The sequence below is a fragment of the Diabrotica undecimpunctata genome, chromosome 10, assembly GCF_040954645.1.
Source record: "Diabrotica undecimpunctata isolate CICGRU chromosome 10, icDiaUnde3, whole genome shotgun sequence".
In the NCBI taxonomy this organism is placed as follows: domain Eukaryota; kingdom Metazoa; phylum Arthropoda; class Insecta; order Coleoptera; family Chrysomelidae; genus Diabrotica; species Diabrotica undecimpunctata.
Window position 1 is genome coordinate 16143971 of NC_092812.1, and position 27657 is coordinate 16171627.

The 27657-nt window shown below is 33.6% G+C and overlaps 1 protein-coding gene across 2 annotated transcripts in view; it reads right to left on the minus strand.

The window, feature by feature from the left end:
- SK (small conductance calcium-activated potassium channel) overlaps positions 1-27657 on the minus strand; it is a 975882-nt gene that overhangs the window by 339545 nt on the left and 608680 nt on the right. For both annotated transcript variants that reach the window (XM_072546075.1, XM_072546076.1), the window contains one exon: positions 1456-1680. In XM_072546075.1, coding sequence (XP_072402176.1) covers positions 1456-1680 — 225 coding nt within the window. The remainder of the gene's footprint in view (positions 1-1455; positions 1681-27657) is intronic.

Consider the following 27657-nt stretch of genomic DNA (forward strand, 5'->3'; position numbering starts at 1 on the left):
AGATTGTGAGTATTGACTCATCTCCTATACATTAGTATTTATATTTTGTCTTTGTATTTCATTTTACTCGACATATGGATCTCTGATAAAAAACTTATAGATATACTTATACACCAATATATTTACCAGTTATATTAAGTAAATGTACTAATCCTCATTCTTATGGAAGTGATAAACTTGTTTTTGCAGGAGAAACAAAAAGGAACTATAATCAAGGAAATGCAAATCTCATGTTTGATTACAGACAATCCTCTAACAAATAAAAAGAAAAATAACAAAATAAAACCATCATGAGAAATAGAAAGTTTAGTACGAGAGAAAAAATAGAGATGAAGAAAACAGAAATTTTACTTTAATATTCTTGGAAAAATCGATTAATATGCTTGGAGAAACGCTCATCCACAGAAATCTTTGGCGCATCAGTTTCCAAAACTACAATTGCTATTTAGATCGCCAACCTTCGAAAGGAGACGGCGCCATGAGAAGAAGATGCTTGGAGATAAGACAGAGAATATTTAGAATATTATAACAGTTTTAATAGTAGAATAGTTTTAACAGGTCAAGACAGGATGGTACTACAGAGCACGAAGAAGATAGACATTTGTGTGTTTAGCAGAGATATGGGTGAATGCAAGTGAGTGGTGTGTTGAATGATAGAAAGATTAAGCAAGTGGTGTGTTCTATGATAAAAACTATAATAAATACATATATAAAAAGATAAATTCTATAATACCACTATCAGAGCGGTTTCAACAGATAAAATTAAATGTTAGAACAGTTAAATATAAAGACGAATGAAAAAAATAAAAAATGACCAAAATGATATAATCAAAAATAAAATTCCTAGTGAAATTCTAGATCTGCATTTATCGATAACCATATCAGAAAGCAAAAATTAAGACACGTTAATCATCAAAAATGAGAATCATCCAATATGAGGAGCCCTAGTCTCGAATTTTAAGGATAAGTAAGAGAAATGAAAATAAAAATACACAGACACCAGACACTAAGTCTCGTCTTAGTGTCATACATATAAAGAACTTTTCTTAGGAAAGCCAAGCTCCCTCGCAGATGAAGACAAAATTAATCTTAATCATGATGATGTGGGAAATATCATACCATACTCAAACATTAAAAGGAAATAACCAAAAGAAAGGTGTCAATGTAAACTTCATATTTTATACATATTTGTGAACATTTGTTGTATTTATTGGATGTTTAAAACGTAAACAGAATATTACCAACTTGTTGGATGCAAATTATATACACCTATATATTATTGATACAGTAGTTTTTAAGTTTTAAACAAAATCAATATGTTCTAAGCTGTATATCACTTATGTATATCCAGTTAGTTAGAGGAGTTACTGGGAGGTGGTCTAAAAGTGTCTGGGGTGGAATCCCTAGATAAAGTGTATAGTTGTCATCGCTGTCACATAATCAATCGTCGCATACCTGACGGAAATTCCGCATAGCACCATTGATTCGTAGGGAATCAGCTGCAATGCCAGCTATACCGTCATTATGGTCCCTTAGTTGTCTTAAAGATGTAGAGGCCGAAGTGCCATGCACGCAGTTAGAACCACAGCACGGGGCAGACGCCTCAGGCTGCGAACTTTGTCGTATAATCCTCGTGGTAACTACAGATGGCGTTGTTACAGGACAGGAGCTGCATGATACCTGTAAATACAACCAACCAAGTGCAGTAAATCCAGCTAATTCGCAAAAATTTTCACACCAAATTCGTTGCTTGGAATTGGTAAAAGTGTGAGTAAAGATAGATAGAGATAGTGCAGTATTTAGAGTGAAGGAAGAAGATAGTAAGTTAGATCAAGCAGTACAATTACAATTACTCTGGCTTGGTGTTATTTCTAAAAGGTGAGTAGTAATATTATTACAGCGAGGTACCATCAACTAATGTTCTAATTGTTAAGCTACTTTTACTGTTTCTCTAAAAGTAAAATGCATTTCTTTTTAAATATTACGGTAAAGTACCAGTTCAACCAGAAAATTCCAACATTACTTCAAATATAAAGTTTTTCAAAATAATTTGTGCTTATCTATTAAAGAAATATCGTACTTAGTGAATTTTTGGGTTGAACTTTCATACTCATCTAGTAACGTGACTTTTATTTTCCAAATTATATGATGAAGCAATAAGAGGTTTAGAAATATTATGTTTGTAATACTATATGTTATAGTCATTGTAATTCTAGACATTTTCTATATACTATCTATATTCTTAAACTAATTTTTATATACACATTGTACAAATGAATAATAGTTATTTTCAGCAAAACGAGTTTTTACTTGTTTTAGACTATAATCATCTATAATATATATTACTTTTGTCTGATTTGCAGACAAACGGCAGATATCTGCAGACCAACTGAACATTCCGAAGATCTGATCCATCTGATCCATCCTGGTGTTCGAGGCTGGAATAGGTGAGCCATGTATCAGAACAAGTGAAAGCATGAAGTTTACAAATACCGTAACATAGTATCTGCATACTAGTTTTTTTCACAATTTATCACAATTTACGTCCAAACGAATTTTGAAATTATCGTCTGAAAATTAACTTGTGTTGTCAAATGACTCATTGGTGGAGGGGTGAAAAGTTGGTCGCGAAAATAAGCACTTTAAAGCAAATGCTACCTACTTCTTCGCAAAAATCAAATATGTTTTCTTATATAATTAGAAGAATGTAGAACCATATATTTTAATTCGTATACCGCTAATGAGTTGCCAAAATTATTAAGGAAAGCGATAAAAACTAACAGATCTGAATTACAATCTTTCTCCAGTCATGACACTACAAGGTTCTAGAAGTTGACTTGAAAAAGTAACGGAAAAACTCGAAATTTGGATTTTATGACACATACATCTTTCAACCCTAATTTGGCACCAAGTGGCGTCTTTGTATTTTCGTCCGTAAAAAAATAAAAAATAACTAACAAGTTCAACATTTTGTCGATCCTTAAAGAAACAATTGATGTGTTTATAAAAGGTGGATACTTTGTTTGGAGTTGAAAAAATGATACAGAAATATTTGAAGAATAAATCAATTTTTTGTAATAAACATTTCTGTACAAAAATAAGCAGCATTTCTCATGTTTTAGTAATCTATTGCTATTCCATTACAAACTAACTGTCGTGACTTCAAGAAACACCATTTAATTACGATAATAAAAAAGTATAAAATTATATGTATAAATACTTAAAGCTGAGAACAAATAAGTTATTTACCGACTTGTTATTTGTTGTTTGAAATCGATTTGTTTTCAATTGTGTTATAAAAAAGCAATTGGCATGAAATAGATCACGTTCAAAATCCACGCCCTGGAAATTTAATTTGTGATCCCATTTAGATCCGAGATTGGTTTTGTACTGTTAGTGACTATAAGGGAATCACAAGCGAATCAGAATATAAAAAAGGCAAAATATGGGACAGAGAGTATCGAATCTCAAAATACACGATAATCAATCATCAGATATAGAAATTATTGATATATGGTTTCATATACTCGACATTTGAAGCGAGTACGAATATTAATAATTCTGTAAATATGTAAAACTGATTTAAATATTGATTCATTGTTTTGTATAGGGCAGTTTTCATAGTAATTTATTACATATTACATATAACATGTTATATATATATATATATATATATATATATATATATATATATATATATATATATAAGAAATACTGGATATTAGTGACTGTCGATACAACACAGTTTATAAGGGCTGCAGTCAGAAAGTTTGGCCGGGATGTTACAGAAATACTCTTTTGACTTTTGGTCTAGCTTTCGGAATTGTTTTATTCCTTTTTCAAGACACTGTAATTAGAAGAATGTGTAAATATTTACAATATATCACAAATTGTCAGTGCAACTTAGTCGTTGAGATTTTTTATATAAAGCTATGACACTCAACATTAATAACACACCTATAAAATATAACATATAAAATAATGAACAAAATACATTTTAAAATTTAGTTAATGATAATAAAACTTTGTTTGTGACATCTTTTAATGGTGTGTTTTAACTGATCCATAGAGAACAGAAAGAAAAAACAAAAATAGTATGATTAAAATGTAATTAGTTGGTCTTCATGTTTTATTAATGGAAGTAGTATATTAAACCTGTCGTGATGATATGCAACATGTTTTGCATGCAGGTGTATTATGGTGTGTATATGTATATGTAAAAGTAAATCTTTATTTTATTTTTGATGTTTTGTCAGTAAATAACAATAAATGTTGCTCAGTTTATCTATATCAGACTTTTTATTTGTACAAGACGTATTGGATTTTATAAAACACATGTCCAAGAAAACATGTTTTGAATGGTTTTTTTCTTTTGCCAAAATACAGGAATCCTTGAAATTAAATTCATGTTTTAACGCTAATGCATGTTTTGTCAGCGCACATTCATTTATTTTTTTGGTTTTTATGTCACTGCGATGTGAGATCACTCAACTGTGAAAATTACGAGATGATTCTCCGATATATATGGTTTTTACGTTTAATTGGCACACGGTATAGAATAAACAACATTCGATGACTCCTGTATTGTGAAAGGATCCTTTGTCTTTGTGTACAACTTCGATACCGTTTTCACATTCTTAGTTGCAATTTTTAAGCCACTAACATTTTTGAAAATGTTCATTAGCTTGGGTGTCAGAACTGGAATATAGGGTAGGCAACCTTACGTTATTTAAATTGTGGTAGCTCTGATGTGTTGTGTGTTAATGTCAGTGTCAGTTGTCGGACCTCATTATTATGAAAATTTTAGTTGTCAGAAAATTGCAAAGGAAAAAGAAAACCAAAAATGAGTTTATTCAAAAGCTCTGTGGGATAGGAGTTCTCTTGTAGTATAGATCTCAACTTTTTTAGTCCCTTGTCCCTGAACTCGATGTGTGATAAGTTGATAACCCTAGTTTTAAGGGCCAAAACCAAATTTGTTTTCATCTTAGATGGATGTTGAGAATAAAAGTTTATGAAACGGTTACTAAAACAAGGTTTACGATACCACTCCGTCCTTAGCATGCCATCACTGCCACGATGTATAAGCATGTCTAAAAAAGGAATCATATTATCAGCCTCTCTCTCAACTGTAGTAAACTTTAAGTGTTCACACTGGGCGTTAAAGGTGTTTAAAACATCAGTTACTTTGTTTTCAGGGACCGATAAGATCAAATCATCTACATATCGTTTGATAAAAGGTATGTGAAAAGGTATCTTTTCTTTACACGTTCTTATAAGTTCATCCAAAACAAAGTTACATAGTATGAAGGGTATTTTGCTGCCCATTGGAGTGCCAAAGATTTGTTTAAAAAAATTACCATTGAACAAAAAGATGTTAGAGTCAAAAATGAATGTTAAAATTCTTATGAAATCATCTAAACTGATCTTGGTATGCGGAGAGATGCTGTTCCAGCTATTTTTGATGCTGTTGAGAAAAGCATCTAGTGGTAGGTTTGTAAATAGTGACACAACATCTAAACCAATCAATATATTAATTATTCGGAACTTTAACATTATTAATGAAGTTACTAAACGTGAAAGAATCTCTTTTATAGAATTCATTGGATTCGTTGTAGAAAATTGTGAGGATATCTGTAAGGTGTTTAGCAAGTTTACTATTAGGAGCACCAGTGGAAGAGACAATAGGCCTTATTGAAAGAGTGGGTTTGTGAATTTTGGGCAGTGTATAAAACTTGGGTGCAACTGCATTGTAAATTTTCAAAGATTTTGTCTCCGGTGGTTATGGATTTGGAAGAAGCTAAATCCGAAACCAGCTTGTTCGCCTTTTGTTGGAGGGTGCACACCGGACTGTTCATAAGTTTGATGTAACTTTTTGTGTCATTTAGTAAACTATTGCTTTTTTCAATGTAATCATTCTTATACATTGCCACTGTAACATTTCCCTTGTCAGTTCTAACAATGTAAATTTCTGGATGTGATTTTAAAAATTGTTTGGACTCATTGTATATTGTATTCAAAAAGTGTCCTTCTTTACTTGTTTTGTGAGGAAAGTTAGTGATAACAGTAGTGCTTTGAGATCTCATGATGTCCTTCTCTTGAGGTTCTAGACCAGAAATAAGAAACTCAATATCTGAGAGAAGAGAAGACATTTTAAAATCTCTAACACTAGGAAATAGGCAAAATTTTTGACCCAAAGACAAAAGTTTTTTGACATTATAAGGAAAAGTGATGTTCGTTAGATTTTTGAACAATTTTTCTTGGAATGTTATTTTAGAAAATTGATCTACTTTTATTTTGTTAAATTTTTTGATGTTGTTATCTAATTTGGAAAAAAACTTTATTGTATTTGATTTTTTGTCTTCTATAAAATTCTTGTAGTAAAGGAGCAGGTAAATGCTGCTCTAATATATTTTTTAATTGATGTACCTTCTTTTCTATGTAAATAATATCATTTATTGTTACTGAAATTTCTAAGTTTAAGATTTTGGTTTTTAAATTTAAATTAAAGTTTTGAATTTTACTACCTAATTTACCTCCTTTATGATGTAACAAAATGAAATTTCGAGAGTTAGACTAAAAGTCAAAAGAGTGTTTCTGTAACATCCCGGCCCTAATAAACTGGCTGACAATATTGCAGATATGTAAGGGGACATTAGTGCAAACCTTTGGAGCATATAGTAGATGGAATTCCATCCAGTTGGTACGGACTGTACGAGTAAGTTTTTCCATAAGAGTTTTCCATAAACACCTTGCTACGTCTAGCAACGTGTATGCGTGCATAGCTTACTATGGTTTTAACTTCAGTAAATATTTTTTTACATCCTCTAGGCTATTATATAACAACAAAATTTAATATATGAGCAAAACAGTGCAGGTTTCGCCAACAAAGTGAAGCAACTTTCTTACTCCAAATACAATGTTCGCTTCACGATCCGTGCATGCGCCAACAACTCTAGCCAGAGGGATGCCAATCCTTCGAGGAGCTCCTTTATGGTTTGGCGGTTTGGAGTCATAATCCCTAATATGACTCCCCCGAAGGCGTCGAACCCCAACATCATTGCCACAAGACCCTATTATCTTAAAGATCTGTTCTCCGGTATTCACCGGTTATTACTTTTAAAAGAAAAAACCGGTTATAACCGGGATAAAAAAACGACCGAAAAACAGATTATTGCGGAGTAAAAAACCGGTTTTAGGTTTATAACCGGTCGGTTTTTCCCACCCCTACTACGAGTGTCGAAATACGAATAAACGATTAGCAGAGGCCCTGTATTGAAATTAAATCTTAAAAGTCTTTTGATTTTATTTATTTACTCAATTTCGAAGTGTTATAAACTAATTCACGAAAGATATTTGCCGTGGTAGACGACAGGTCGTGAAATTCAAATTATAGATTCCTCCTAGTCGATAAATTCATCAATATGTCATGTCTCATCAGAGCGACATAGGCAGAGCGTCTGATTATGTCGCTCTGAGGAGACCTAAGAAGGTCGAAATACGTATTAGCGGATGGCAGAGGCTCTGTACTGAAATTAAATCTCGAATGTCTTTCTGCTTTGTATATTTACTCGTATTTGGAGTATTAGAAACTAATTCACGAAAGATATTTACCGTGGTAGACGAAAGGTCGTGGAATGCAAATTGTAGATTCCCCCTTGTCGGGGAGTTCATCAATTAGTCTGCTTTATATATGGCAAAAAGCGCAGTAGATCCACGCATAATGCATTGGTTAAACCAACAACTTTCATTTCAGAATCACTTAACGAAAGGAAACACGTGATAGGCATATTCCTAGACGTCCAGAAGGCATTCGATCAGGTCTGGCACACAGGCTTGATCGAAAAACTCCACCTTGCTGGATTGCCCACACCTTTCGTTAAACTAATAAATTCTTATCTCTCCAATCGGACGATCAGGATCAAAGTTGGCGACATCCTACCCACACCCTTTACTCTACAAGCTGGAGTACCCCAGGGCTCAATTCTTGCTCCAATATTATACACAGTCTACAATAGTGACATCCCCCGCCCACAGCATAGATCAGAAACCCTTTTTCTGTACGCTGATGATACTGCACTCCTTACGTCAGGACTAGACAGAGATCGTGGACAATTGTCTGTATTCAAAAGAGAGCAAAATTACTTGGACCGAGCTATTAGGTAGTTGAAATAAATGGAGAGTGACTATAAATCCCTCCAAAACACAGTTAATCTTATTTAAATCCTCAAATTGTCGCGATGTTCATGGCAGAATACCTCTGTTAGGAGAGGACCTTTTCCTCAGTAACTATTTGGGAGTTTATTTTAGTAGAACTCTCAACTGGAAAACCGACATTTAAGATACCCTAGATAGGGTGAGAAAGAGGTTTAAACTTCTGGCAGTGCCAGCCTTCAAAATGGGCAGGACGCCATCTAAAACATTATTGCACACGTACAAAGCCTTTATAAGACCGATAATGGAATGCAAGGCATGCGTCTATGGCATTAACGCCATCATGGCCACCGAAAGGAAAATCCTTGAAAAAAAAGATTGATTCTGCATGAGGCAGTGCAGTCACTATCCATCAGCACACACACATATATATATATATATATATATATATATATATATATATATATATATATATATATATATATATATATATATATTAGCTAATATAACACCTATTAAGGACAGAATCCTATCTCTCAGCAGGAGGTATGTCCTTCGAACCATCACAGGCTCGAACAATCAAGCAAAACGAACACTAAAGACGCCTTGCAATCGCTGAGGGCAAATACTCACCAGATTCCCTCAAGGAAAAGTTCCGTTCCCTCCAGTTAAACTTCTACAGAACACTGGACACGAACTTCCTGATGACTATTGTGATATTCTAGAATCATTCCCCATTAAATATCGCAGCTAAAAACGGCACGCCAAAAATGCTGATTAAGAACCGTTCCTAATATGGCTGGTAACCCCTAAAGTACCTCCTTCGACTTGTTTGGCGTTCTTCACCAATAATTCTTCTTGTGCGCTTCACCTTTACATATCGTCCACACACATACGCCACCTTCTAAACCCCAGCTTTTTAGAGTCCACTATATCTCCACAAGCCAGCATCAATCATCACGTTTTATCACACCCCCACTACTCCGTAAAAAAAGAAGTACCCTTTCCTTGAAGAGGCGACAACCTAAACAAGGTAAAAGCTTTGATTCCAGTAGATAAATATTTGAATTTAGTTTCGCCAAGTAACAAATCTAATAACATTTAAAATGTTTACATATTATTCAAAAACGCACTCTCTTCGTTGTTCAACCGCTACAAAATACGCTATTTAGTGGAGCTACTTCCGTGACCCCATGACGTGGCGCCACTTCCGTGACGTTTGCCTCAGCATTTTACTATAGAGAAAAAGTAATATAACGCCAGTATAGAAGCTTCGCTTTAAATGTCAAAACATATAGATCTACAAAATAAATTAATTACATAGAAATATTGATAAAACTTCAATTATCCAATATCACTCCATATCAATAATTGATTACTTCAAGCTAGAACTAATTTCAAATTGAATAGAGGATTACACATATCATAGGATTGGGTTTACTTTAGCTCTAAGAAGTATATTTCTATAATACTACACTTCTCGTTGGCTTATTTAGAGAAAATAGATGGGTTGATATATATTCTGTTGACAAACGAAGTTCAGTCCAGCATAAACGTATAACTGATCCGCAGCCTGCTGAAGTATATAGGTTTCCCGTAGAGTTATTGTATTCCGTTGGGGATTTATGGCTTATAAATAGAACTGTACGTGATTTCAATTATTTTAATATTGCTAGAATTCGAACTTGTCATTCGAAGTTTTGTATTTTATCGTGTATTCTTTGGGAGTACAAAATATTTTTTGCAAAATAAGCACGCCTTTTTATTATTCTTTAGAAGTAATCCTACAAAAAATTGGATTAGTGGCTAAATGGATGATAGTATTATGTATTAGTCGAGGGGCAAAGAGGAGTTTCGTGACAGTCTAGTCGACTAGACGACCACTAGTCAGAAATACGTATATACGGTTGCTTTCCATCTTATACACATATTTTATTATATTTTTTTCCTGTGTTGCGAGCTATGCCGATACCTTCTACCTTTATTTTACTATTAACTCGTATTAAGCTTTTCTTGTTGTTTGAAACGTTATAAACGTTTGACATTCCTTTTCTCAGGTAGCTTAGCTTCTTCCGTGGATGTGTTCGTTGTTGCCCGGGAAACTGTCAGTATTGTGGCAATACTGTTAAAGTCTTCTGACAGTATTGCCACAAATTGGTCGCATTGCTTATGTGATTATTTCCCAAGTTAATGCTCCTTTTATAACTTAGCTGCACCGTACTGAAGACGACCAATAGTCAGAAATACGTATATACGGTTGCCTTCCATCTTAAACACACACACACACACACACACACACACACACTGTGGAACTAGATTTGATTTTACATAGAAATCAAATACAAAACGTAAAACGGGACACTGCCATTAAATTATGTCAGTGTATTGTTATATCATAAAATTTCCGCGGGAGCTATATGTGCTTTCTGTGGTTTTCCGGGTTTGACTCCGGATTGAATAAATTTGGTTTTCAAGCACCAGCGAGCAGCGCTACTACCTGACTTGACAATGGCAAGTGAGACCTTGACGAAATGTCAAAATAATGGTTTTTATCAAAACCAAAATTATTCAACGCGGAGTCAAACCCAGAAAACCACAGAAAGCATATGTATGTAAAATATAAAATTAGTATTTCTTGGGTTTAGGTTCAATAAGTAATATTAAATTTGGAACTAGATTTATTGTCCGTTGAAATCAACGTTTCGGCAGGAAACCCTTGCCTTTGTCAAGATTTTAAATTGTACAAGGAGAAGTACTTGGAGAAGTGTTTATGGTGTTATATGTATTAGTATTTAAATTAGATTGAAATATATTTTATTTAGGTTCTGTGTAGCTTTTTTGTCATTGATTGCGTTGGTATTGTTTTTTATTTATATTGAATTGTATATCTCCCCTTTCTTTTTGTTTTGTTCGGTTTTAAAAATTTTGATGCTTTCGATGTCAAATTTATGCTTCTTCTCATTGTCATGTTTTATGAGCGCAGTGATGTTGTTCTTGTCATATTTGTGAGAACGAATTCTGGATTTAAGCCGTTGACTGGTTTGCGTGATATAGACACCTTTACAGTTAATACATGGTATCTCGTAAACAACATGTGATTTTTTGAGTTTTGGAGTTTGTGTTTTTAGTTTAGTGAAATATTTATTTAAAAGGTTGTTACCTTTATGATCCACTGTTGTATTATGTTTGGCTAATAGATTTGTTAGTTGTTCGGATAAACTTTTATATATGGAAAAGTTTCGTTTATTTTATTTGTTGGGATAGCACAGATACATTTTCGATATAGCGGTAGAAGAATGGTACATTAAAATCTAAATGATTCATGACAGATTTTTCTAAATCTTCCAGAACCAGTTGAGCAATGACACTAGAAATACTTGCACCCATTACACATCTATCCATTTGTTGGTATATTTCGTCCTTATACAAAAAGGATGTTGAGTTTAATGCAATGGGATGTTAGTGTACTCTTTTATGTCACCCCACTTCTTTTTAATGCTGTCAGTGACAAATTTGATTGGGATTGTAGTGTATAGTGAAATGACATCTAAAGACATTGCAGGTTTTACAACGTAAAAAAAAATTCTCCGGTTTTTTGGTTTGCTTGTTTGGTTAGTAATTTCATTTGTAGAACGGTTGATCGTCGGTAGTTAAATTCAATACTATGGTAGCAAGGCATATTTTCACCCATGCCAATATATTATAGCTTTATGAAGTTTTTTGAACCATACTATATTTAATATAAAATTCTTGATTTTAAGTTCAATAAGTAATATTAAATTTGGAACTAGATTTTATTGTCCATTGAAATCAACGTACTTTTGTATATATATACAAAAGTATTCTATTGATTTACATCGTTATATTATGTGGCCATCGGCTATGAAAATCATTGATCAGTTAGTCTTTTCATGCCGTATCATATTATACCATACTCACGTTATGATTCACCCGACACAAGGGGTTTCTGTGATATAGATATCCATATTGTTTTGCAGTGTTCTACGTTTCGATTCTGCTTATTTTTAGTGTTCAAAGACTTTGTCTTTTTCTATAATCTAATTCTTTAAAGTTGAGGATATAAATTATCCTCAACTTTAAAGAATTGTTATTCTGTAGCTCTGCATATTTTAATTTTGTAGGTCTTAATGATTTAAAAATAAAGATATTGTTACAAACATGCTCTCGGCATGGCCCAGGTAACGGTTGCATTGCATCTCTAATACCCTTCCAGAAGCTTATCCGTGTATCGAGTGCGAGAGAGAATAACCGGTCACGTAGGCGAATTAGAGGTGGGACAACGCCAGAATATTCTCGAACCTCGTAACTGTAGTATATATAGGTAACAATGTTAGAAGTAGAGTTAGTTGATAAGAGAGTACCGAACTGTAAACTTATAAATAAATATATGTATATAAATTCGAACCGCTCGTTTTATTTAATCACGCTACAGTTGGTGTTACGGTGTGAGTAAAAAGAAATAAATTCAGCAGTGATTTTTGGAAAAGACTTTTGAACTTTTGAAAAGTATTATTCGTCGGGAACATCCGCGTAGTGATCTTTATATAAAAGAACATTTAAAAAGTACGTGTGTGCCTGACCAAAGATGCTGCTAGTAGAACTTTCAGTAAAACAGTTGCGTGAGCAGCTAGAAGAACGCGATGAAGACTGCAGTGGGTCCAAGAAGACACTCCAAGAACGACTGAAGACTGTTCTCAACAAGAATGGAGAAGACCCAGAGACATTCCAGTTCCAGTCAGCAGACGAAGCCGTTTTAACTAAAATAATTGATGGAAAATTCGAGACTGTTTCCAAAAGATTCGATGAAACGTCTCAAATGATAGAAGAAACTTCTAAAAGAAATGATAGTAAATTTGAAAACGTTTCGCAAAAAATTGAAGAATCTTCTCGAAAGAATGATGAAAGATTCAATGAAACGTCTCAAATTATTAAAGAAATAGCTAGACAAAATGACGAGAAATTTGAAAATGTGTCTAGAAGATTCGACGAGACTTTTCAAATAATTAAAGAAGTATGTAATCAAAACAATGAGAAATTTGAAGAAGTCTCAAGAACATTCGATAACATACAGAAAAATGTAAACAACGTAGAAGAGAAGATCAAACAGTTAGAGAGCATGATAACTAATACAAAAGTGCTACCACCAGTTAATACAATAGCCTTAGATCCGGTAGTGAAAGAAGAATCACCTAGAGACGAAACGATACATAATATGAGATTCAAATTGCCACCATTTGATGGAAAGTCCTCTTGGTCCATATACCTTAGACAATTTGAAGCTATTGCGACAGCCAATCATTGGACAGAACAAGAAAAAGCTGTTTCCTTGACTGCTGCTTTACGAGGTGATGCTGCGGATATCCTAAGATCAATTCCTAAGGGTCAAGAAAAATGTTACCAGACCTTGTTCACTCGACTAGATAAACGTTACGGAGATGCCCATCTACAACTAGTGTACAAAGTACAAATAAGAAGTAGAATCCAACGAGCAAGTGAGAGTTTGCAAGAATTTGAAGCAGATATTGCTCGTATAGCGTTGTTGGCATATCCAGAGGCACCAGACAACATTTTGGAAGAAATTGCTGTAGATGCCTTCGTAAATGGGTTAAGAGACAGTGAACTACAGAAAGCTTTACGACTAGCAAGACCGAAAGTTTGAGATGAAGCGCTCGCTATTGCCTTGGAACATGAAACAGCTAGTCAAGTTTCACGGAGCTATCGAGTACGAACCTCTGAAGAGAGCGACGAACAAAACGAGAAACGTCTGGAGGAAATCGTACGGAAAGTAGTTCGCAACATGATGCCGAAGAGACACGAAACCAGATGTTCGAATGATGGCGACGTAGGACACATTCGCCGTAAATTGCAAGAAAATAATACAACAGTCAGAGAGCTAGAACAAATGGAACACAGGGCTGGAAAGAGTCATTCAAATGATGATGCTCAGTCAAGACGGGCATACAGTGCAAAACGTAATCATTGTCTTGAATTAGAAGAACGACTTTGCCCCGTGAGACGAACCGCCGTCATTAATGATCAATGGCAGCCTCAACAGCTACAAGACGCTCAAGCAGATGATCCATGTATAAAAAGAATATTGGATTGGATGCGTCGAAGTGGAAGACCTTCTTGGCAAGACATTAGTGCATGTAGTCCAGAAGTCAAGTGTTACTGGAGCCAATGGAATTGCCTAGTGCTGAAAGATGATCTTCTGTATAGAACCTTTGAGAACGATGATGGTACAGAAACTAAGCTTCAGTTGATTGTACCTAAAAGTAAAGTGTCAGAAGTTTTACGTCAGTTGCATGACGGTTCATCAGGTGGACACTTTGGTATTACGAAGACTCTGCAAAAGGTTCGAGAAAGGTTCTATTGGGTGAACTGTAAAGATGATGTAAGAAGATGGTGCCGGAAATGTGAACTGTGTGAAACCAGTAATGTTTCAGCTGGTAAAAAGAGGGCACCCATGAGACAGTTCAATGTTGGTAGTCCTATGGAAAGAGTAGCAATCGACATTGCAGGTCCACTTCCAGAGACGAATGATGGAAATAAATATGATTCTCGATGCAAGAGTGAAAGCTATGAAGTAGGTGATCTTGTTTGGCTTTATAATCCACAACGTCGTCGAGGCTTGTCTCCCAAACTGCAAAGACAATGGGAAGGTCCGTATGAAATTAAAAAGAAAATAAATGACGTAATATACCGAATTAAGAAGTTGCCGAAAGGTAAACCAAAAGTAGTTCACATAAATCGACTTGCACCATACGCTGGTTCAAATGAAACAGAAGAAGCACGTACCCTTCAACATGAGATCAAAGATGACCGGCGACCAAGCTTTAATGAATTTATGTCAAATTACGCAGAGAGAAAGAGTGCTAGATTCGGCGTGACCACAGAAGTTCAGCAGGATCTTTTTAGTGTTCCGCATAACGTCTCTCTAGCCCACTGTGTTGCCCAAGATCTTGAGATGACTAAAGGAATCTCATCCGTATTTTATAAGAAATTCGGTCGTTTGGACGAGTTAAAAAACCAGCAGCCTAAAGTTGGAAGAGTACTGAGATTAGAAGATCGTTCTCGATCTTTGCTGTATATGGTGACCAGAAAGTCGTATACAGACAGGGCAAGTTACGAGGATATATGGCGTGCTCTAACTAATTTGAAGAAAATTGTGTGCAATTACGACATCAAGAATTTGGCCTTACCCAAGATAGGCCATGCACTAGATAATCTGGATTGGAAGATTGTCAGAAGCATGCTTGAAGTAATCTTCCGAGAATCCGGCGTACGAATTACTGTGTGTTGCATTAACCCGATGAGATCGTATCCTTCAAAGTCAGTAGACTGTTATTTCTTTCTAAAGGGTTCATGCAGAGCTGGAGAGTCCTGTAGATTCCGCCATCCTGTGCCTACATATAGAGTTGCTGATCGGGACGATCAGATTTAAGAGGGGAGCAGTGTTACAAACATGCTCTCGGCATGGCCCAGGTAACGGTTGCATTGCATCTCTAATACCCTTCCAGAAGCTTCTCCGTGTATCGAGTGCGAGAGAGAATAACCGGTCACGTAGGCGAATTAGAGGTGGAAATTCCGAAACGCCAGAATATTCTCGAACCTCGTAACTGTAGTATATATAGGTAACAATGTTAGAAGTAGAGTTAGTTGATAAGAGAGTACCGAACTGTAAACTTATAAATAAATATATGTATATAAATTCGAACCGCTCGTTTTATTTAATCACGCTACAATATAATATTGTGTTTTATGTCGCTTGCTTTAAATATAGTTTACTCATAGTCTTCTTGCTTATTTCTTTGTATGTCATAATATCCAACGCGAAACGGAGCAACCAGCAGATTCTAGATTAAACAAAGACATTTTACTGCCTTTCTGATGGCTTCGTTTGTTATATAGACGTCACCGTATATGCAGAAAGCAACACTCAGGAACATATCGACAGGAATCTGTTCAATTTTGTTACTCGGGGTTTTCGAGATCGCTTAACACAAATGTGATAACGGGATGGTACTCGAGCTAACTTGTGCCCAGGGTGAACATCATCCCCTGGAGTTTTATATTAATTTAATTATAAATCAGACGAAAGTCATTACTCAGGAGGTTTTCGAGGTCGCTAAACACGAACATTTCGTTAATAAATGACCTCAGAATACCTTATTCAACTTTATATGAAACGTCAAAAAATTATTTAAATTGGTAGCAGTCATGAAGTGCCAGGTGATACATATTTTAATTTTCCCTGCAGCTCTTATACTTTCAAATGTGCTCTGTACCTATTCTCTTACACGAACTAGTATACAGATATCCTTTAAGTTACATAGTTAACGTGTGTTTTTTCTCTTTGCTATATTTTAAATTTATATGAAAATCATTATTTTTTACATAAAGATATAAAAAGTCAGTCAGTGTTTAACAAAGTATGTAATTTTGCTGTTGAGAAAAATTAATTTTTTGCTGCTTTTTAAATTAATAGAGAATAAAAAAGTCGTTGATTGATAAAATAAAGCCAGTTTGAGTTTGAGTTTCTTTACCGTTATTTACAGTTATAATTTAGACTTATGAAATTGTGGAAGCGAAAAGTTTGTATAATTCAGGAAAGTTCATTATTTGGATCGAAATGTAAATATTTTTGTTCTTGACTAAAGAAGCACAATATTTCAAAGAAGTTGGTCTGTTTGTTGAGAAAATAGTTAAGCATGACCCTCATGACATGACAATTACTTTTACCGATGTATAGTACCTAACTTAATTTCAAAAAGCCTAATAAATCGGATGAATATGGACCATCAAATATTCAGTTGGCTGAAACGTATCGGTATAGTATGTATCTCATGGCTATTTGCAAAATTTATAAGTATCAATTGCTAAAATTCTGCCAACGGTAGATGCATTCACACACCATCTAAAAAGAGTGTATTTACAAGATCAGATTTGGCTGTACGGAGAAGGAATTTTGAATGTAACATACTGGGAATGGAAACTGAAAGAAAATTCCTGTCATCCAGTAAAGATGACACAGTCCTCTGGACCACCAAGTGTTATGTGTTTATGTTTTTTTACTTCTCAACAGACTACGGCAGCTCATATGGATGTAGAAAGAGTAGCTTGGTTTATAATTTGGTATGTAAAAATTGTGCTGCGTCCAATTGCATAATTAGTCACACGTTTTTTTAACTTAGAAGCTTTACCTCTTGCATAAGGGAGGCAGAGATGTCGTTGCATAAATAGGACGTTTGCTCTGCAAACCAGACCAGAATTTTATCAATTTTCGCGGAATGTACGCTTATTAAAGAGTAAGTTTTTATTTAATTTAAATAAATTATTTGTGCTAATAATTGTATTAAGTTGTACCAAATTGGCTATTAGCAGGGCTTTACGGCTCTAATTAATTATCCAGCTAATATTTATATTTTCTGCATAAAAAACTATATAAAAATATTCCAACATAGTGAATTCAATCTATACTAGTGAATAGAAATTGTAGGCTGCAGTGTTTTTAAATATTTGACAGGCATTCGGTGTTCAGTGAAAAAAAAGGTAAACACTAATAAATAGGCAGAGATAACGTTTCAAAACAAGCAACCCCTTACATCTATAAGTTATAATAAATAATCAGCTTATCTAGTCCACCGATTTAGATAAAATCGTATCCTCAGTTTTCACGATGCTTAATGTATTCTCATAGTTTTTATTTATTTTATTTTAATATTTTGTAAATTAAATCCTGAGAACTGAAAAGATATTATTATGCAATTCAAATTTGAGGCCTAAATCATAAAGACTTAATCTTAATTTCAGATTGCATTTACTGGGATTTTAAAGAAAACAAAATAACAAAAATCAATATTGGCACTAGTTATTTGGAGAGCCGATTTAATCAATGACTAATGAATCCGTTTGAAAACGGATTTCCTGTCGTTCAGAAAATCTTTATCATTCTTTATTTTAAACGCTTAGACGGATGTGATTATTTATATTATATTACGAAAATATTGTGAAAAACGTAGATTTATATATATATATATATATATATATATATATATATATATATATATATATTATATTATATATTATATTAATATTGTGATGTTGCAATATTGTTCCATTTTCTCAGTTAATTGCTGTCTCTTCCAATTTTCTATGCCCTGTCTAACATTATCCGTATCCACTTTCCACCTATATTCGTGGGTCTATTTTTTTTTCTGTTTTTCCAGTGTTTTCAATGCAACTACTTGAATTAATTTGGACTTTTTTTCATTGTACATAGCTTCACTTCTTGTCTTAAATATAGTCATATTCCATACGACCTTAGTTAAGCCTCGACCTTTCTAACTCTGTTATTTAATTAGAACCTATTTTTTGTCTCTTGTCAGTTTACCACACCGATTTTCCTAGATTGGTCTACCTTATCGTCGAGGATTTTGCAAGTAGAGTAATTCTTGCAGGGTAGCTTTCATTTGCTCTGGTCAGATGTCTTACCCACTGGAGGCATCTAATTTTTATAGCAGTAAACATATATTTGGCTTCAGTTATTTCGTTGTATGGGAGTTATTTATTTTATTTAGCGTATGGCTCAATACATGGAGTAAATACAGTAATAATTGTTAAAAACGTAAGTACGTGTATGGGAGTAGCAACGTGGAATTGAAAGTGCTAAAGTGTTTGATTTTTTGACATGAAATACTAACTGACAGTACCAGGTGATATAACAGGTGTATATCGACTGCAAAAAAGTAATATTCGGTGTCAAAGCAATACTGATAATAATAGAAAGAAGTAAGATTATATTGATTAGATAAAAAAACAGCGGGTTTTAAGCCGAAGTCCGAGAAAAATATAAAGCGGTGTTGCCAAACCTTATTTAAAGCGATTGGTTGTTGGAAAGCGTAACTAAACAAAGTTTAGTAAGAAACTAATTGCACTGAGAAGAGTGATTATCTCTGAAGGGTGGACCTGGGTATCAAATAATATCGCGGTGCAAATAATATTCACGCAAAACAAGGGCAACTAAATTAAAGGAGACAATTAAATCCTTAATATGTTCCATCCAACTCTAAAGGATTTGATCCCTATTAGATATTTTTTCTTGCACCATTGATTTTCTATAAAAGTTTCTTGTTCTAATTTCTTAAGAAAAGAGCTAAAAGAAGCAATAGTAGAGTTTAAACCAGTATCAGACCGAATATGTAGTATCAGGTTCACGGAAAAATACCAAAAAATCACCCTCATAAATATTCACGCGCCTTCAGAAGAAAAAGATAATGATGTCAAAGAATGTTTCTACAATGAATTAAACAGAACAATCGAAAATATACCCAGATATGATATGAAAATTATTTTAGGCGACGCAAATGCCAAAATAGGCAAGGAAGAAGTATTTAGACCGACAATAGGAAAATATAGTAAACACAATGAAACTAATGAGAACGGACAATTCCTGATAGATTTCGCAAGAGAAAAAAATATGATCATAGCACATATTTCGAAAGAAAAGAAATACACAAGGAAACATGGATATCGCCAGATAGAAAGACTAAAAACCAAATAGACCACGTGCTCATCGAAAAAGGAGAACAGCAATGTATAAAGAAGATAAGAAAATACAGAGGACCAGACGCCTACTCAGATCATTACATGGTGGACATCAAAATTAAGCAACTGATACCAGAAAACAAAAACAAAATAAAAAAAAAGAAATGTATACATAACCCAATTCGATTAGCAACAAAGAAAGAGCAAGAAATATACGAGGAAACAATGGAAAGAGAACTAAAAAAGATACAAATAGAAGAGCAAACTGAGAACAAATGGGAAAACATAAAGTAAATAATAAACAAAGCAGCAAAACAATGTAATAAACAAGAGAATAAAAAGAGGAAAGACTGGTTCGACATAGAGTGCCAAAAAGAAATAGAAATAAGAAAATCATTAAGGATGGAAATGATCACGAAAGAAACAACAGAGACAAAGAATAGATATAGGAAGCAAAAACAAAAAGTAAAGAGGGTGCTGAGAAAAAAAAGAGAAAACACATAGAAAATAAGCTAAAAGAAATAGAAGAGAATTACAGCAATAAAAAAATAAAAAACCTACATCAAGGTGCTAGAAATGAAAAAAAAAAAAGGTTTCCAACAAAAACCCATATTCGTTAAAAACAAAGCAGGAAATAATATAAGCGGGGAAGCAGAAATAGCCGAAAGATGGAAAGAGTATTTTGATGAATTACTAAATGGCAATAATAAGTCAAACTAAAGAGAATGTATGGAAGCAGAAGCAAGAATCGAACACTTAGAAGACATAGAAGATAATTCACCCAGCAAAGAACAAATCGAGGAAATCATAAAAAATCTGAAAAACAACAAATCCCCTGGAAGCGATAACATAACAGCAGAGATGATGAAATATGATGGAAAACTGCTAAATAATTGGATATACAAGATCATAAAGGAGGTATGGATAAAAGAACGAATACCAGAAGATTGGAAGGAAGCCATTATTTGCCCATTACACAAAAAAGGAGACAAAACAGAATGCAGTAATTACAAAGGAGTAGCGTTACTAAATACCGTATATAAAATCCTATCAAAATCCATAAAAGATAAGCTAGAAAAAGAAGTTGAAAATATAATAGGCGAATATCAGTGCGGATTTAGACGAGGGAGAAGCACAACGGACCAAGTATTCATAATCAGAGAATTACAAGCAGAAAGCTATGAACACAACTTACCAACGATAGCGCTATTCATCGACTTCCAGCAAGCATACGATAGAATAAAAAGGAAGGAATTAAAAGAGACCCTTGAGGAACTGGGAGTTAGCAGAAAGTTGCGTAACATGATACATCTTACTTTAGAGAATACAGAAAACAGAGTCAAAGTAAACAATCATGTATCGGACAAATTTATAGTAAACGAAGGATTAAGGCAGGGCGATCCTTTGTCATCATTACTCTTCAATTTATGCCTAGAAAAAATAATGCGAGAAGCGAAAATCAATAGAGAAGGACTTCTATATCATAAAAGACACCAAGTTTTGGCATTTGCGAATGATATAGTGTTGCTGGCAAGATAGTACAGAGAATAGTAAAAGCAGCAAAGAAAATGGGACTTTACATAAATGAAACTAAAACAAAATGTATGCAGTAGACAGATGGTCAGTTCAGGGATGGACAGAAGTTTAAAGTAGAAGTAGAAGAAAGATTATCATACGAATTCGAAATGGTAGAAAGATTTACATACGTAGGTACAATAATATCACGCAAACCTAACATTAAAGAAGAAATACAAGCTAGAATAATGGTAGGCAATAGAAGTGTACATGCTCTTAGTGGAATGTTGAAAAGCAAATTTTTATCAAGAAAGGCAAAAATACAGTTATACAAAGCAACTATACAACCAATAGTAACGTACTGCAGTAAGACATGGACAATGACAAAAAATGAACAAAATTTACTGGAGATATGGGAAAGGAAAATCCTGAGGAAGATAAACTACTACTAAGGATTTCCACAGTTTTCACTGTCTTCCTTCACTCAACCGTTTTCTCCAATTTTCCCTGTCATTCCAGTCTCCATCTCGCAGGGTTCTTTTCTCCATAGCCTCGTCGATTTCATCTCTGAATGACCTTCGGGGTCTTCCTCTCTTTCTTCTTCCAATCGGGCTCCATTCTGTGATTTTGTTTATCCAGCGTCCTCTGTCCGCTCTTCTGACGTGGCCGTACCAGGATAGTCTCTTCTCCTCTATATAGTCGATTATATCTGAGGAAGATATATGGAGGAATAATAAGGGACGGTTTATGGATAAGAAGATCAAATGATGAGTTAAAGAAATTATATAATCAACCTAACATAATAGGAGTCATAAAGGCACAGAGACTAAGATGGCGAGGTCACCTAGAAAGGATGTCGAACACGAGGACTCCAAAAATGGTACTGAACTACACTATAACTTTATAATAAGAATTTTAATTTAAAGATAGTTTATTTTAAATTTTACATTGGTTATGTTAGATATATATGTGTGTTTCATAATAGGTATAATAAAGATAATTTAAAAAGTGTTTACAAACTAATTCTTTGAGAACCGCGATAAAAACCCTATATTATTAAAAACACTCATTGCTCATCATTCACAAACAATACATCATAACAATATATATATATATATATATATATATATATATATATATATATATATATATATATATATATATATATATATATAACAGATCTTTAAGCTTTTAGTCTAAATATTTCTTTTGTGGACATGTTTATCATCTCTTCTAAGCTCCTTATAAGATTCAATAGCTTGTATTGTCCTTTGTTTTATCAGCCTTTATGCATGGATCTTCTTTTGTATTGCTTACTCACATTCAGCGTTGAATAACCAGAGCTTTTTAGGCAACTTTTCCCTTCTTAAGATGTGATTTGCTGATTTTTTACGATTTCTTTAAATACATCGCATTCCTGGTTTGTTGTAAGCTTGTGCTCTGTATTATTGCCATGGCGTTAGGATATCTTTACACCGTATTTTTATCTTCCATTATTAAAGTCATACAACAGAAAATACTGGGATATGAAACATGGAAGAGTGGCTATTTGAGTGTAGAGATATGGCAACTCCGTTGAAAAAATGACAAAACATTGATTTAGGCATCGTAAAATTTGATGGGTATACGTACTTAAAATAGTTTACAAATATGATTATTAGTATTATTTAAAAATTAATTTAATTCGAGAAAATAATGGAATTAAATCGAAAACATATTGTGATTTTTTTTGATATTTGACATAAATTTAAAACACTATTTTAATCCTCGAAGTTTTTCTAGATTTCTAAATTTCATCGTTCTCGCAGTTCCCCGAGGAATTATCTGTTTATTTGTAATCATTTGTAATTTATGTTTGCATATTATAAGAACCAAATAATAAGAAATTTGATCATCCAGTTGGATAATGCCAAATATTTATCTGTCAATTATTCCTCAAAGCGCATTTTTAAAGAAAAATGTAAATACTTCTCTGTTTGTAGAATATCTTACGGCTATTTACTGTAGACATTTATATTTATCCTTAAAAATACCTACGAAAAATAATATAAGATTTTAATTCAATTCCAAGATTTTTTAATAGTCAACGCTGTTTTTTTTTTTCATTCCTTGTATTATGGCTTATCGTCCGGTAGCTGAGTACCTTTCTTATGTACCTATCTGTGATAGTTACCTATCTTATGTAAAATTTTTCGCTAAATACGAAGCCCCCTATCTCAAAAATACAAAAAAATTTATTGGTGGCCGCAATAGCTGACTCAAAATAATGTTGTTCATTAAAGTAAATGTTCCATCGTTAAGACAAATGTCATTAAAAATTCCATATAACAAATATCTAAAGTAAGCCATTCTCTGGGGAATATATTTATCTAAAGGGTGAAGAAACGCCAGTAACGTTTATACCAAAACCTAAGAGACAAATTTACATTAACAGGAAGTTTTTCTTGCAGCATTGTTAGACACTGAAGGTCCATGGGTCTATACATACACCAGTAATAAGAAAGTAAGCTCATGAAAAATCCTGCAGGTTGATAACTCAAATCGATTACTTATATGAGCAGACATCTGATCTGTAAATATATACACAGAAGCACATAAAGGAGTTTCCACTTTAAGGCCACGGAGGGAGCTCATCTAAGAAAAGTACTTTTAGCAACGCCATGGAACATACTTAATGATTTTATCTGCGGGATTGGCAACCAAGAAATATGGGCATAAGGTTTTACAATAGTATTTTAAAGCAAAATTTTCTGTTAATGTAGCCTCAAGCAAAACAAGTTGCCTTCAAAAATGAATAGAAGTTCACGCAACTTATAATTAGTGAGGCTAAATATCTTGGTATAAACTTAGACGCTAAGCTAACTTGAAACATACATATTAATAGAGCTATTGTGAAATAGGTGTAAGTTAAACCTAAGTTGAAACCAAAAGTAACCGGTTTGTTATACACAGGAATAATAAAACCAAAGGGGACGTATGGGTCAGTAATGTAGCAAAAAAAACGGCAATGCAGAGATATATAATTGGTATTAACACTCTCTAAATACAGTTGCTCCTGAATTGCTCATTAAAACACTTAAAAGTACAGGAAAGGACAAGCAATCTCCTACTTCTGATATTAGAATTTTTAGTCACCTTGAGGATAACAGTACAGGTGTCAAGGCATAAAGGAATCCAAGGAAACAAACTAATACACCCTCTGGAAAAGTAAAGCTCTAAATATTTAAACGTTCAGACCCACTCTATGCTATCACGGAAGATGACGCTATAAATAAAATTTATAAGTGACCAGAGAAATCAAAAAATGGAAAGTACTGCAGGGGCAAACCCTTATAAAAAAATTATTAGTTATATTAAACGCTAAATGAAATGTGATATGCTTAGTAATAAAAGGGGGATATCACCAGCAAAACAAGTATTGATCCAGGAGAAATCATTTAAACTCTCCTTAAGAAAGTTGCTGGCTTTTATTACGAGCACCTGACTTCTTGGTGAAATTAAATAAAAGGACATAATTTTATATGATTGGCAAGGTTAGCAACCTACTAATCGTAAATCGATTATTGCTCAAATAAACAATGTATAGAGCCTCGGCACCAGATTTATACTTTGAAGGCAACCACGGCAATAAATAGGGACAAGCGAAAAATATCCAAAACCCAGATGAGAATTACCACATGCAATATCAGATCGCTCAACTTAAGTGACCAAGAAATAACCCGTGTTAAAAGAAAAACAAAAAGACATTTGTTCTCTACAGAAGACAAAAAGAATGGAAAAAAGACAATCAAAATTAGGTTAATATATACTAATCGAGCACTAACGAATCACACATGAAACGAATACTTTAGTTAGATAGATAAAAAATGAATACTGGCAGAGCTTCTCAAAATAGATGGAACAAGATTTCTAAACACAAAAAGAAATATGGTGATCAAAGGACAAAGAAAAGATATAAACGGAGTAATAAAAACGAAGCTTATTCAGCAGGAAACATGGGCAGGCTATTTTTGATTTGGTAAAGGTGAACCATCAACACCAGAAATGACGACAAACGAAAAAATAAATATTCAGGAAAAAGAGATAAAGAAAGCATTAAGGAAGTTAAAACATAGAAAATCACCAGGAGAGGACAGAATGGGGAGTATTTGTCCGCATATATTTTTGTCAAACCTTTTGTCTTAAATTTATTCTACTATCTTCGGAAATGATGCAAGTAGATGTTAATCAACTATTTGAAAAGAAAATGATAAAATACAGCTGGAGCATTTATTCTGAGTAAAATGTTATAAAATTTCAAAATATGTAATATCGGGAATATATTCTGAAATAAAATTATTAAAAATCAAAATAACTGAATGATTTGAATATAAGAGTTTTATTGTTTGTTAAAAAAAATACATATATATATATATATATATATATATATATATATATATATATATATGTTTTAAATCTGTTCAAAAAAATTATCCTCAAAACTGGTGTAGTCACCACACATAAATTTTCCACAGTGTTTGCATTTGCGACTGGTAGGTCTGTTTTTTATTCTGTCGCAAAAGTCATATCTGCCTCTACTACCTTCTAGAATATGTCGAGGGTGATTTACAGGATCTACCTTAGTGAATTGTTTTATTCTCGCTGACATGATACATGTTATATTGGCTTGACAAGCACGAACTTTAAGCTGCGGTTGAATCAGAGCGAATGCTAAATTGTGCAAAAACTGTCTTCGTGGTAAACGAAGCATGAAATAAAAAATTACCATTGGCCATCGTCGAATATTCCTAGCACAGTCATAGGCATCACATAACTTGTCTACTGTGTCAACTCCTTCCTTTGTAGAATTGTAGTCAAGAATCATTTCGAGTTTCATGGAATCCTCATCAAATGTATCGTCATGATGTAAACTAGACAGGAGGAGTACGTTTTTATTTCTTTTTGGTATATAGGACACCAAAGTAATATCATCATAAAAAGCAAACATGCAAGATGGAATAGGTTATGCTTATGGGTTTAGAAAATTTATGTTGTAATTCCTTCTTATTCTTGCGACACGTTCCTAGAAATGTAAGTTTGTAATCACGAAGCAAGGTTTGGATTATTGGTATGCTTGAAAACCAATTGTCCGCACAGTAATGTTCCGTTTTGTTCCTCTTAGAGGCTCACATAATTTCTTTACCACTTACGATGGAGAATTACTTACAAGAAAAGGACGTGGTGGTTGTTGCCCCAAATTTAAAACTGCATCGGCCTCTAAATACCTTTAATTTTTCATCTATTGTGACTTATTCAAACGGCGTATAACCGTTTTTGCAATTAAAAGTAAACATTTTTAATATCTCTCGTATAAGACAAAATTTATCTAATAGTTTTCTTTCCTCACGTGAATCTTTATTATCAAACCATAGGTGTTGTAGTAAAAATTTAAATCGATATCTGGACATTGTTAGTTGAAACATCTCAATTCCTGTACCGTCTTTATTCCAAAGTTCGTCTGTGCTTAATCTGCCACTTTTCAAAACACCTACCAAATAGAGTAAACCAATAAAAGCATGAATTTCTAAAGCATCTGTTTCCTTTGCGTTTCTCTCTCGATTATAGTTTTCTTGGGAGTCTCTAATATGTGTGTTTGTACACTCAACAATAATGTTTATCATGGTATCGTTAAAAAAATATTTCCAAATATCTAGTTCACCTTTTAAATTCTTGGTAACTTGTTTAGCATCTGGCAAATGCGTAATTAAGTTTTCCGAACGTGTTCTAACATTTCTTTGAGGGATATGTTTTATCCATTTAGTAATTGTGTCTTTACCAAGAAAGAAAGGTCCAGCAGAAACTATCAATTCACCATCTTTCGTATCAGAAATTTCTTGTTCTGTATCACTATTTTCATCCATTTGTGCTATGTTATTTTCTTCTTCTTCTTCTTCTTCTTCTTTGTCATCGTCCTCTATTGTTCAACCTGATCATGAATGAAATAATAAAAAAATACGAACAAAACAAGAATACCAATTGAGAGAAAAACAACGACGCGATATTACTCTCTCAAAGTGAAGGTGATTTAAAACGTATGCTGCACTAATTTAATATAAGAGTCAGAAAATTTATGTTCATTTTTCAAAAAAAAAACACAATGCATGGTTATAACAGCAAATTTACTAAGATGTAAATTGGAGCTGGAAGATCATATAATAGAACAAGTGATAGAGTTTAAATGTCTAGGCATCACACTATCCAACTACGGAAACCTCAAAACAGAATTGAAAGATCAAGCGATTTGAGCAAACAGAGCCGCACGTTGCCTGAATGAAACAATACGGAGAAATAAAAATAACGGGGAAGAAATGAAAGGCAGAATTTACACAAGAGTCATTAGGCAAATAACGACATACGCTGCAGAAACACGACCTGACGCAGAGA